General features: G+C 51.7%; 1 protein-coding gene across 4 annotated transcripts in view; it reads right to left on the bottom strand.

The window, feature by feature from the left end:
- The window catches only part of TRAPPC9 (trafficking protein particle complex 9), a 391636-nt gene that overhangs the window by 78348 nt on the left and 299184 nt on the right, over positions 1-14104 (bottom strand). For all 4 annotated transcript variants that reach the window (XM_018058608.1, XM_018058607.1, XM_018058610.1 and 1 more), the window contains one exon: positions 12302-12392. In XM_018058608.1, coding sequence (XP_017914097.1) covers positions 12302-12392 — 91 coding nt within the window. The remainder of the gene's footprint in view (positions 1-12301; positions 12393-14104) is intronic.

Here is a 14104-nt window from a genome sequence, read left to right on the forward strand (position 1 = left end):
AATACGCACCCACTAGTGAGACACGGAGGGCCTGCCGGCGCGGGCAGTGTGCAGCCTTCTCCCCATGGAGGGCTGGAAACAGAAGCTGGGATCTGGGGCAACGGCGACACGACCCAGGATGGCCAGAAAGCCCAGTGGTCCCCAGCCAGGACTCAGGCATCGAGGGCCAAGGGGTCAGCACTGCCTGCCACTGGGGGTTCAGACGCGGGTCCCACCGGGGTCACCAGTCTGCCCAGGCAGTCTGAGTGGGGCAGGGGCACAGGGCTGGAATTTTAACTGCTCAGGCACAGGCCTGAGTGCCCTAAGAGACGCCTTGTGGAGCAGGCTCACGTTTATTGTCGGTTGACTGCTGAGCCTCACGGCCATCTCCCAGGTCTTAGGTCAAGACAGTCACTGGAGTCACAAAGCCAGGACTCCAGCCCAGGGCAGCTGCCTCCCAAGGCCACATGGAAGAGGAGGTGAGTGAGCTGGGACCAAGGCCGAGGAGAGGCGGACGCCCCTGGTCTCCCCCCTCCTCCCCCCAACTCGTCCCTGGCTCCTAAGAAGACAGCTCAAGCCTCCTGACCAGCGCCTGCTCTTCTCGGGGGGAACTGGGCCCAGATCCTGGCACGTGCCCCTCCTCACACCCCTGGAAGCTGCCCACACTTCCGTCACCGACCTGACGCCCGGGTTCCAGGTCTCAGAGCAGCAGCGCAGAGGGAGTCAGAGGCCTAGACTCGATGTCCTGGGAGGGAGACCTCGGGCAAGGCCCTCTCCTGGATGCACATGCCCAGCTGTCCTCTGTGAGCCGGGACAACCGGGCCATCTCCCCGACGGGGCCTCTTCCAGGCTCTGAGGCCACATGGACCTGTGAGCATCTTGCACACTGAAAACCAGGCATATACACTCTTCAGCATCTTCCCTAGTGAAGTGGGCAAGGTAAGAAGCTGGTCCTGTGTCTGTGCTCAAAGGGCTTCCACCTCAGATGGCGAGACAGGGGCAACTTAAGAAGAATACGAAGGCACCGCCAGCCCGAGGGCGTGGAGCTGGCACGGCCGACGGACAGAGCACGGGACACCCACACTGGCCGGCGCTTGCTGCAACTGTGCCAAGGATGGCCGGCGCAGGGGAGGTGACGGGGCCAGGCCGCACGGGGGCAGGTCTACAGGGGACCTGGGCCTTGGAGGAGGAAAGGCAGGCAAGGCTGCTCGGATGGGCCACCAGGGCAGTGGACGCGACAGCCTCCCAGATGGGAAGCAGCCGCCAAGGTGCTCCACACGACATAAGGAAGCCACGAGAGTGCAGGAGGAGTCTGCAACCCAGACGCCGGCCTTGCGGCCCTGTCCCTGGTGACGGGGGCGGGCAGGACAGCCTGAGGCATGGAGGACCGCTGCTATTAGGACACCTTGGGCAGCAGCACAGAAGGCAGCGACTGGAGGAGCAGCAGAAGGGGCACGGGGAGGGGGAGGGAGGAGGCTGGGCCATCGGCAAGAGAGGGAGCTGGGATGTGGGGAGCTGGGGAGCTGCTAGCTGAGACCACCCCCCACGGGGTGGGGGGAAGGGGAGTAGAGACGGGGGTAGGGGAAGGGTGGCATGAGGAGCAGGGAGGGGGCCAGGGCAGGGGGAAATGGGGGACCAGGAGGGCGTGGAGGGCATCTGCACCCCACTAGGATCCACCCATGCAGCGTCACGAGGTTGAGAGGCTGAAAGGGGGGCAGGGCTGGGGCGGAGGTGGGAACCTGGTTGCAGCGGGGGCACTGGCGTGTTGGCATTTCCAGGAGAGAGAACGGAAGCCAGCTGCTCATCGCCCAGGAAGCGAGGGAAGGGGACAGACCGGAAGGGCCTTGCTGTGCTGGACTGGAATGAGAGTGTCAGGGTGATCTGGTGGCCGTCGGTGCAGACAGGAGACACTGAGTGTGCGTGGGCAAGTCTGTCCTTACGTGTCCACGCACATCCCCGGGCTCTGCCCTCCGAGAAGGCTGGGGAGCAGCAACTCCCCTGGACAGACAACCATTCTCCTGTCTGTGGCTCGGTTTCTGGACACTGGTCTTCACTCATGGGAACCAAGACCTCTTGGGAAAATGGGTGCTGTCAGAGCGGTACCCGCCGGCAAACCTGAGACCCCTGGTGCCAGGAAGCAAGGGCGTGTTCAGAGGATGATGGACACGTGTCGACAGGCTCAGGAATCAGCCCGACAGAGTGCCACGGGGCGTCAGAATGAATAATGATGGTGACGTGCTCAGTCCACTGAGTAAAGCAGGGGAGGTGACTCCATGCAGAGCAAAGGGACAAAGAGAAGCACAAAGAGAAGCTGATGACTGGTTGGCGTCTACAAAGTTTCAAAGCACCTTCCCACAGAATGCTTGGTGACTATAAAGGAGCCTGACAGGAGGGAACGCTGGCGGGCAGCGCCCTGTCAGGGGAGCGAGGCGGCCAACACCTTGTCTCTGTGGGACAAACAGAGCTCACGGGCCATCTGGGAGGTGTGGCTCCTGCCAGGGACGCAGGCACTGACTCTAGTCACGAGGACACATCACACGAGGCCAGGTGGAGGGCATTCCACAAATGGCCGGTTGGTGATACGTGGAAGCATCAAGGTTAAAAACAAAAACGTCCAAGACTGAGGAATTGTCCCAGCCCGATGGAGACTAGAGACGTGCTGACTGCAGGCAGCAGTGGCTCTGAGCCCCACCCAGAACCTTCCGGAACAAAGGACACTCCTCGTTCACAGGCAATGCAGAGTTTGGGATGACGGTGCACCAAGCCAGCCACTGACTCTAAAGCAGCTCAGAAAACAATTCTAACCACTGTGCTTGCAACTTTCCTGCAGGTCCGTCAAAAATAACACAACTGCTTCCGCCTTTCTTTCTTTTTCCTTACTCCTACTTCTAAAAGCCTATGGAAATTCTGGTTAGAAGTCAGTAGACCTAGGCGTGACAGCCAGCCACAGGTCACCAGCTCATCATTATTCCAGGAGGCACGAAAATGGGGACAACATGGACTCTGGGGTCACGGCGACCAAGCTCCAGCCTTCACGCTGCCGCTCACTGGCTGAATGACCCCACGGACGCTCTGCACTTCCGTGCCCCTAAAGCACAAAAACAACACTATCTGCTTCTGAGATGGACTGTGAAGGTTACATTATTAATTCCTTCAGCAAATATTTATCCAGCTGATATGTTCAGCTGTCACTGAAATGTCCCAGTAACAGTTTCAGGTTCTGAGAGTATGGCAAAGACCAGATTCTCTCTCTGTGGAGCTTATACTCCAGCAGGGGTGCAGAGACAAGAAAAAAAAAAAAAAAACAAATCTGCATTGGTAATGAACTTTCAGAGAATAATAAGAATTGTGGAGAAAAATAAGGCAGGCATGGCCTTAGAGGTGTTGGGGGAATGGGGAAACAAGAGAAGAGAGCTCGGAGAGGAAGAAAAAAAAAAAATCATCACACAAAACAAAACCAAGAAGACACAGATCACAAAAGTCAAGATGAGTAACTACTAAAAAAAAAAAGCATAACAGAACCTATGACAGTTAAGACCAAACACATGAGTCATACCAAAGGATGTAAGTGGCCTAAATTCCCGTATTAAGCAAAAAGACACTGAAGTTAGATCACAAACAAAACGCAGCTCTGCGCTTCATCTAAGAGAACCACATGAGGGGGGGAAAAGTAATTCTCAAATGTTTAAACCAAAACAAGAGGCAAAGATACATCAGCCAGACAAAAAGAAAGCAAGGACGGGAGTTACAGGATCAGACCAGATTGAATAAAGGGCAAAAACATTAGAGGAGACCAACAAAGACACTTAAAATGGCAAAAGGCACAACGAAGTGAGAAGAATCACGCCTTTTCTGCACTAAAGCCCATCAGCCTTCATACGGCACATATCACAGGACAGACAGAATCACAATGATGGACAGAAGGCCATCGGCGTGAAGGCGATCCATGTTAGCAGTGATTGTAACTCCCTTCTCAAAGTCCAAGTGAGATCAAATAGGGAAGGATCTCAAGCAAATTGGTAAGGTAGAGCCGGGCGACACATTTCAACTCAATACACTTAAAACAAGGAACAAGCCTTCCTTTTACATGTCCGTGGAGTAGTCAGACACAAACATTTATCCACAAAGAAATCTCAGTAAATTCTAAGAGGTGAGAATAGTGCTAAACTGATCGCGGTGTTGTTACCTTAGAAAGTCATAACAAGATGAGAAAACAAGAAGGCTATGTGTTAAACAACTCTTGAGATGAAGATGAAACAAACTAAAATCACAGAATGCCTGAAAACATCCAACATGAGAAATTTCAATACCAGAATATGGTTAAAACCATACTACAGGAAGCGGAAATGGAAATCATGGGAAACAGAATCACAGGAAAATTCATAGCCCCATAAAACTATGCTAATAATAGGAAATTTTAAATGAATGAATTAAATGTCCAATCCAGTGAGGGAAAAGTAATATAAGCTCAAATCAGGCAGAAAAAAAATTAATAAAGATAGAAGAATTATTGAATTAGAAAAGAGACAGGGGATATAATTAATGAAGAAAGCAGATCATGTGTTAGCTTGCTCAATCAAGGAAAAAAAAAGAGGAAGCAAAATTATATAAAAGAAGCAAAAATAAGGGGGAAAAAAACCTCAAAAAGGCAGTTAAAGACCTAGAGAAATTTTCTTTTTAAAAAAGTGAACTATATAAGCTCTTACTGAAGTCATAAAAATACATATGAAAGATGTTCAATGGGTATAGGGTTGATTTTACAAAACAAAAATATTCTACAGATCTTTGGCATAATAACAGAAATACAGTTAACACTGCTGAACTGCACCCTTAAAGAAGGTTAAGATGGAAAATCTGTATTATGTGTTTTCTTACCACAATATTTAAATAAACAAAGGAGCAAATGCAAGAAAAAGACATTTAAGAGGATTATCTAAGCCAATATCAAAGTACACTGTAAACTTACAATATACATACAAGGATAATACTGGCTAGCGGACAGACAGATTAATGGAAGAGAATTCAAAGATTCTCCTAAGCACATGAGAAACTGGCATTGCTTATTTATGAAGAAAGAAGAAAGTGAAGTCGCTCAGTCGTGTCCAACTCTTTGCGACCCCATGGACTGTAGCCTACCAGGCTCCCCTGTCCATGGGATTTTCCAGGCAATAATACCAGAGTGGATTGCCATTTCCTTCTCCAAGGAGAAGACAAACTATTTATTAAGTAACTTGTGGATAACTAGCCAGTTTTCCAGAAAAAGAAAAGGTGGCTCCATGCCTCATTGCTCACACCTTAAAAAATTCCAGATAAATAAAAGATTTCAGTGTTAAAACAACTGAGTCCATGTTAGTCCATATTAGAATTTTTTAAAAATGTAAGCTAAATGAGGAAAGTCTAAGTATGATATAAAAATATAAGGTGGTTTTTAAAGAGATTGCTAAATTTAAATGAGCAATTTCCAGCTTGACTCACTCCTGGGAGCACTAGACTACTTATTAGGGCATTTGTTGCAATGTTTAGAACAGCAAAAGATGCAAAGGTCCACCAAAAGATACAGGGTAAATCAATTACATACCCCTTGCCTGCAGTGAAAAAGACTGCCCCGGCTCCACCTACCTGCGCGTGTATCTCCATGTGGAAGGAGACCCAGCCTGTGTCATTACGAAAGGAAGGAGAGTGGCGGAAAGTTCGCCCAAGGCAGCCAGGGAGGTGCACACACTCTGGATGTTCTATCTTCTTTTACAAATTTCCCACCTTTTAAATCAGTTTACATAATTATATTTGGCTAAGGGGCCAAAGAGACGATGACTCAGCCCCTTGGCTTCCCTGCACCCATCACCGGGCCAGCCAGGCTTCAGACCAGATGACCACTCGCCACCGCTCAGCCTCGGAGAGGGGTCCTCAGCCCATCAGCCTCTGCTGCTGCTGACAAGCTCTCCATCCGACTCTGCGTGACCCCAGGGACTACAGCCCCCCGGGCTCCTCTGCCCAGGGGATTTTCCAGGCAAGAATACTGGAGTGGGTGGTCATTTCCTTCTCCAGGGGGATCTCCCCAACCCAAGGATCATATCTGGGTTTCTGGCGTCTGGGACTCACCAAAGTCTGGTTAACCTGGCCCTGTACACCTGGCCTAGTCAGGGGGCCTGAGTGCTGGCACTCTTCCTGGGCACAGCTGTTTGGAGACGTGGGCGTGGGGGAGAATGCACAGCCCAGCACCATCACGAAGCTACCTCAGCAGCAGACGGAGGTCAGCGGGCGGCTCAGCTGCCAGGGAAGCCGGGGCCACATACAGCCGTGTGCGTCCGAAGACACAAGTGCGGCCTTTCGCCCACGAATCTCATGACATAAACAAACTGACGATCCCCCACTGAGGCCTCGATGGGAGGACATTCTGCAGGACTCGGGGCGCATCTCCCTGAGAGCCCCGGGAGGGCGGGAGCAGCCTGAGTTCAGCCGCAGGACAGGCTGGCTGCCTGGCGCACCTGGGTCCAGACTCCTGGGCGGAGGTGGACAGGCACACGGGGCCACTGAGACGGACGGAGCGACAGTCAGACACGACGAACCCACGGCACCCTGCAGTGGTTCTGTCCCCGGGGAGGCCTGTGAGCCTCGTCAGGGCTGTGGGCCGTGCTTCGTCCCAAGCACACTCCTTTGAGACAGGTGGCTGCAGGTGTCAGGGTCCAGGGCTGCCTCTGGCTGCTACTTCCAGGACAGCTGGCAAGCACACCATGACCGATCTGGGATCCTCTACCTGCATCAGACCAGCAGTATCTGGAAAGCAGGGATCAAGTCTAATTTACGTCTGGGTCCCCAGAACCTGGGTGCAGATGGACAGATCCACCCATCCAAGGATCCGTATTCCCTGTAACTTCATGCAACAAACACCCCACGAGTCTGTTTCCTAATTTGTACCAGTTCAGTTCGATCGCTCAGTTGTGTCCAACTCTTTGCGACCCCATGAATCACAGCACTCCAGGCTTCCCTGTCCATCACCAACTCCCGGAGCTTGCTCAAACTCACGTCCATCGAATCGGTGATGTCATCCAACCATCTCATCCTCTGTCGTCCCCTTCTCCTCCTGCCTTCAATCCTTCCCAGCATCGGGTCTTTTCCAATGAGTCAATTCTTAGCACAAGGTGGCCAAAGTTTTGGAGTTTCAGCTTCAGTATCAGTCCTTCCAATGAATATTCAGGACTGATTTCCTTTAGGATGGACTGGTTGGATCTCCTTGCAGTCCAAGGGACTCTCAAGAGTCTTCTCCAACACCACAGTTCAAAAGCTTCAATTCTTCAGTGCTCAGCTTTCTTTATGGTCCAACTCTCATATCCATACATGACTACTGGAAAAATCATAGTCTTGACTAGACAGACCTTGGTTGGCAAACTAATCACTCTGCTTTTTATATGCTGTCTAGGTGGGTCATAGCTTTCCTTCCGAGCAATAAGCGTCTTTTAATTTCATGGCCACAGTCACAATCTGCAGTGATTTTGGAGCCCAAGAAAATAAAGTCTGACACTGTTTCCACTGTTTCCCCATCTATGTGGCATGAAGTGATGGGACTGGATGCCATGATCTTAGTTTTCTGAATGTTGAGCTTTAAGCCAACTTTTTCACTGTCCTCTTTCACTTTGATCAAGAGGCTTTTTAGTTCCTCTTCACTTTCTGCCATAAGGGTGGTATCATCTGCATATCTGAGGTTACTGATATTTCTCCTGGCAGTCTTGATTCCAGCTTGTGCTTCCTCCAGCCCAGCGTTTCTCATGATGTACTCTGCATAGAAGTTAAATAAGCAGGGTGACAATATACAGCCTTGATGTACTCCTTTTCCTATTTGGAAGCAGTCTGTTGTTCCATGTCCAGTTCTAACTGTTGCTTCCTGACCTGCATACAAGTTTCTCAAGAGGCAGGTCAGGTGGTCTGATATTCCCATCTCTTTCAGAATTTTCCACAGTTTATTGTGATCCACACAGTCAAAGGCTTTGGCATAGTCAAGAAAGCAGAAATAGATGTGTTTGTGGAACTCTCTTGCTTTTTCCATGATCCAGTGGATGTCGGCAATTTGATCTCTGGTTCCTCTGCCTTTTCTAAAACCAGCTTGAACATCTGGAAGTTCACGGTTCATGTATTGTTGAAGCCTGGCTTGGAGAATTTTGAGCATTACTTTACTTGCGTGTGAGATTAGTGCAATTGTGTGGTAGTTTGAGCATTCTTTGGCATTTCCTTTCTTTGGGATTGGAATTTGGCCTTGGAGTACAGAATGAAGCAGGGCAGAGGCTAACAGAGTTTTGCCAAGAGAACGCACTGGTCATGGCAAACACCCTCTTCCAACAACACAAGAGAAGACTCTACACATTGACATCACCAGATGGCCAACACTGAAATCAGATTGATTATATGATTTGCAGCCAAAGATGGAGAAGCTCTATACAGTCAGCAAAAACAAAACCGGGAGCTAACTGTGGCTCAGATCATGAACTCCTTATTGCCAAATTCAGACTTAAACTGAAAAAAGTGGGGAAAACCAGTCAACCATTCAGGTTTGACCTAAATCAAATCCCTTATGATTATACAGTGGAAGTGACAAATAGATTTAAGGGAGTATATCTGATAGAGTGCCTGATGAACTATGGACAGAGGTTCGTGACACTGTACAAGAGGCAGCAATCAAGACCATCCCCAGGAAAAAGAAATGCAAAAAAGCAACATGCTCTCTGAGGAGGCTTTACAAATAGCTCTGAAGAGAATTTAACTCAGATTACCATTATACCTCCTACTGTGTGCAAGAATCCCTTAGAAGAAATGGAATAGCCCTGATAGTCAACAGAAGAGTCCGAAATGCAGTACTTGGGTGCAATCTCAAAAACGACAGAATGATCTCTGTTTGTTTCCAAGGCAAACCATTCAACATCAGGGTAATCCAAGTCTATGAGCCGACCAGTAATGCACAAGAAGCTGAAGCTGAATGGTTCTATGAAGACCTTACAAGACCTTCTAAACCTAGCACCCAATTGGTAACAGGGGGATGGTAATTATGACCTGAAAACTTGCACGGGTCAGACAAACTGCACAGAGAGTTTAGGCACAGCATCTTCCTCCCCAATATGAGGGCATGTGGTTCTCTGAGGCACAGCAGTGGGTGACCCCACACAAAGCGCTACCTGGCCGCTGTCTCCCAGATGGGCATTGCCCTCGTGCCCACAAGAGCTTCCTGCACATCACAGCTCAGCACTGGGGCAAGGGCTTGCTCGGTGATTATCCGGAGGACGAGCACTGAAAGTATGCCCTCCACGGTGTAGCCGACACCTGACCGGGACTCGCCGGCGCAGACCAGGCGCTGCGCATCTGAGAGGCCGGGACAAGCACAGTGCTGTCAGCTGTGAGAAACTCTTTGGTCCGCTAGTCACCACTGCCCGGTATCCATGGAAACAACTGGAACGGCCCTCAACTCAGGCAGTCAGGAGGCCCTCTGGGCTCTGCCAGGCTCCCACCCTCGTGGGAGCGCAGCCTCCCCCAGCCCACAGTTCTGCTCCCACAGGAATGGAGACAGGAGGCAGCCAACTAGGGGTCCTGCCCCAGGCCCCTCCCCAGCCCCACCCTGCCCTCTGTCCCGCCTTGCCCTGGGACGCTCTGCAGAAGGAATCCACACAGTCCTGGAGCCAGCCCAGAACCTGGCTTCCTCTCCTCCGGGACCCCCATGCGACATCAGTCCTGGTGGGCTCCATCAGCGGCCCTGTGAGCGGTGGCGCTGGCACAGGAGCTGTGCCCTCTGGCACCGGCCCACAGGTGCAGTGTCAGGGCCTCCCCGTGGGGGGCGTGGCCCCGAGACACAGAAAGGCTCTGTGCGCAGCCGGTGCAGGCAACTTACGTAACAGCAAACACCTCCAAAGAGCAGAGGCACCCAGACACCAGAACGAGCAGTAAGTCAGCCTGCATCCACATGATGAAAGTGTAACGAGGACTTGAACGGCAAGTGTAAGACGTGTTCATAACATGAGAAATACTTGTTTTCTCGAGTAAAAAAAAAGGACGCAGAGCACAAGAACGGTATGATCATCTCGGCGAACATAATGTAAATTGGGGGATAGCAGAAAGACCTAGAAAGGCACAAATATGAGATGAAATAGAGACTGGTTTTGGGGGCGCAAGAGTGGAAAAAGATAATTTTTCTCCATCGAACTTTTCTGATTTGCCCTGCCTTTCTATAACGAGAATATATTGCTTTTATGAAGTGAATGAATGGGAAGGTCAAGATTCCAGGGTAAGGAACCTTGCCTCTGAAAAACCAGTAGGACAGCCCGAGTGATGTGGAAAGGAGCTGGTGACCCCGAGACGTTGGCTCCATGGCACAGGTGACAGGGAGGGGGCAGGTGGCGTGCACTGGGGCCAGGGATGAAGACCCCACCCCAATGCAGAGGACAGTGGGCCAGGGAGGCCAGCCCGGGGCAGGAGGTTGGCAGACGAAACTCACAGCCTCACCTCTCGGCCCCTGACCTAGAACTATGCTCTAAGCGGTGGGAAAGTCACCTCAAAACCTCGGGCTCCCACAACGCCCATGGCACCATCAACGGTCAACAGTCAAACGTCCACTCGACAAAACAGCCCAAAAGCCTTAAAAATCACATGTCTTTTGACTTCATAACTCCAAAACGAGCAAGCCGAGGAAAAAATCAGAGAAAAATGCATGCAGATGGATGTTCCCCGGAAACTGCCAGACGCGGCGACAGTTAAATTAATCATGACACGGAACAGAGAGATAGTACGTGGTGTTTCTGGGGCGTGCGGACCCTTGGAGACAGGACCCAGAACGCACTGAATGCTGCTGCGGGCCTGAGAGTGCTGGGCGGGGCTGGCTGCTGTCGTGGGCAACGCCCACGAGACCTCCTGGAGGAAACGCCTTTGAGTCCTGGTCCTGTGGTGTAACAACTCATGCATCTTCTCCAGGATAAAATCCTGAATACCGGCTCTGGTGTGCACGTGACACAAGACCAGGAAAAGACCTATAAGGAGACCAGTGCAAATCCAGCAACATGCGCCCCCCCACCCCATCTCTGGAAGGAGTCCGGCCCTGCGGGGCTCACTCCCAGTCGGCCGGTGCCTTGGGGCACTCCCTTCTTTTTGACTGACTTGATGCCTGAGTACACACTTTGTGCCACTGTTTCCTAGGGCTGGATTCTTGGGGCCTACCCAGCCCCAGGGCCAGGAGGGCTGGGTGTCCAACCCTCCTTGGCCAGTACATCTGGTGGAAGTCACTCTCTGAGCCCAGATCACCAAGAGATAAAGTTTTGTGAGCTAGGAAAGTGAGGGACACCCTGAGAGGTGCAAACTGGGGCACGTTCTGCAGAAACAACCATCCACCTCCTCTCATTTGGGCTGGACCAGAGAGGCAGGTAGATTCCAAGGAAGGGGCCCCCGGGTGTTGGGCTCAGTCCACTCACAGCTGCCACGTCGGCACTGCTGACTGGACCCCCAACAACCTTCAACCGTTGTGAAGCCCAGGAGCCCAGGAGAGGGCAGCCCCAGGCAGCTCGAGGGGTTCTCACAAACTGAAGACCAGTGAGGGAACATCAAGGGGAGAGGTCTTTCTCCTCCAGCCCCTGGGGTAATTCTCCTGTGTCAAAACTGGGAGGTCGATCTAATGAATTAACTGGAGGAAAGACCAGATACTGACTCCCAACAGGTTCTGGGTTAAAGCAGAGAAAGAAGGCACATCCATGACTGTCTGCATCTGACCCAGCACAGACTATATGACGGGATCATTTCCAGAGAATAATACAGACTCTCATTTCAACAACACTTCTACGTTTGAGCTTGTTTCTCAACAAAATTTTCCACTGCTATTTAGGAAGGCACAGACTGGGGTGAAAGTTCCAGGTGCGGCAGGCAGCAAGCGTTCAAACACCTTGTTCTAAGCGCCACCTCCCAGCGCTCTCTCTCGGGCTGAGTACCGGGGTGAGTTAAGGTGTTTACCAAACAAACTCAGAGCTTGCCCAGGAGCCAGGAGGAACCGCCCACCGCCCCATCACTCATCACTCGAGGAGCGCAAGCGTCTGCAGAAGTCACATCCATGCAGACACCGTCAGTGCACCACAGATGACGCGGGTTCTGCAGCAAGGGGATCCGCACTGTCACCGCGCCTGAGCTCAGAGGGCAGCAGCCTGGCCCTAAGGCTGTGCTGACCGGACACCCACGGACCGAGCTCGGGAGAGACGCAGACCTCCCCGCCCGGTTCCCTGAAGGCCTCGGCACACAGCACCAAACGCGAGCTCGCGAGGTCTGAGCGAAGGAGCGCGCACACCCAGAGGTGACGGGCAGTACTCACCCCACAGCAGAGGAGCCAGCTGCAGGTGCTCCAGGACCAGCTGGTTCAGGAGGCCCTCCACACTCGCCTCGCCCGTGCGCTTCAGAGATGGGTGAGCGTCGTTAAGGAAAACTTTGTGATCGCCAAGCCCAGGGCCCGGAGGAGAAGTTCTAGACGTTTCTCGACAGACAGGAAACCCTCCACAGCAGGTGAACGGCCCCCTCCTCTCAAGGGATGGACAAATGTGGGAGAAACAGGTACATAGATGTGTCAAGGGCCTCTTTCCCAGCTCTCCCCCACCAAATCTAATAAATTGAGCTGTTGTGTGAAGAAGGGAAATCCACCCGGATAGGTTCAATTCAGCAGCCATTCTTGCTGGGGGAAATAAAGAAGAGGGAAGGTTGTTTTTCCTAAAGAGCGTACAAACTGTGGCTCACTGTTCAATACAGCCCAACGTGTTTCTCTACACGTGTCGGCTTCACGCTGCTTTCGCATCTGTCACGTTACACATCTTGATGTAATTACACATATTATTACGAACAGGCTCACTTAGGCAAGTTCATAATCGAGAAAGTCATACTGCCTCTCAGCAAGTATCAGTGGATGAAGAAACTGGGTTTAGAAGTGCAGAAAATAGATGTCTCCAAGGTGCTAATATTAAACAGCCCGTGTGGTCCTCAGAAACACAGCTGTAAATTGCTTTCCCTTTTCCTACATAAATGAAAGCCCCAGCATTTAAGCTGCAATCAAAAGGGAAGACTATAGCTCCTGACACTCTCTAGTGACCGGGGAAGTGGGGAGAATCCCATTACTTTCTTCCTTTAGCAAGTTAACGGCACTCAACAAACACACAGAGTGTGTCTGAAATGAGCGAGGCGTGGTGAGAAGCACTGAGCACACTGAAATGACCGCACATGAGCCTGAAACTTGGGAGGCTCACACTCCAACAAGGACGGCAACACAGGAACAGGCCACTGCGCTTGTCCAGCCGGAGGACAGCCGTGTCAGGGTGGAGCCAGGCAGGCAGAGCAGAACGGGCTGGGGCGGGCAGCAAGGGGTGCCAAGGCCCAGAGGGAACGAAGACCAGAGTTCCGGGGTTCCTCCTGCCAGGGCCCAAGAGGGCCAGCTAGCCACACCCGGCAGCAGGTCTGAGACAGGAGCTCGGGCCAAGCTGCTGGAGTCCAGGCACTCAGGAGCCCCCATCTCCCTCTCCAGTCCTGCCACCCCCACCCAAGTCTTCCTCTGGCTACCTTGACCCTGTTTCCATTCTTCCAAAATACCATGCGCTTTCTTGGAACTCCAGTCTCCACATTCTATGCTCTTTGCCTGGAAATGCTTCTCCCTGCCCTCTTCTGCCTCCTCACTATACTCATCCTTTAACTCCCATCTCAGACCTCACCTCCTCCAGGAAGGCTTCCCTGAGCTGTCTCTGCTCCAAAGGCCCTCAGCAACCCCACTAGATATGTGTGTCTCCCGTTGTCCAGCTTCACCACTGGCCTGTCAGCCGTGCAAGGGCAGAGCCCCCCTAGTGGTGTCTGGACCAGTGCCCCAGGTACTGGGGCTGCCCCATGAGCACTGATGACTAAACGCACGCTGGTGTGAGTCAGCACCCCAGGTAGGTGGTGCAGGGGCCACATGTGTGTGCTTGCTTTTTTCTGTCTTCTCTCCTGACTCTCTGGGGCTTATTTTCATTTATATGAAATTAAGACTTCAGAATATGGCAGATCACTGCCTCTTCTTTAAAAAAAAAAAAAAAAATCATGGCAGGCTTTTGAGGCTGATCACACATGGCGCTTGAAGAACAGAAATAGTGCCTGACGAACA

The sequence above is a fragment of the Capra hircus genome, chromosome 14 (assembly GCF_001704415.2).
Source record: "Capra hircus breed San Clemente chromosome 14, ASM170441v1, whole genome shotgun sequence".
NCBI lineage: Eukaryota > Metazoa > Chordata > Mammalia > Artiodactyla > Bovidae > Capra > Capra hircus.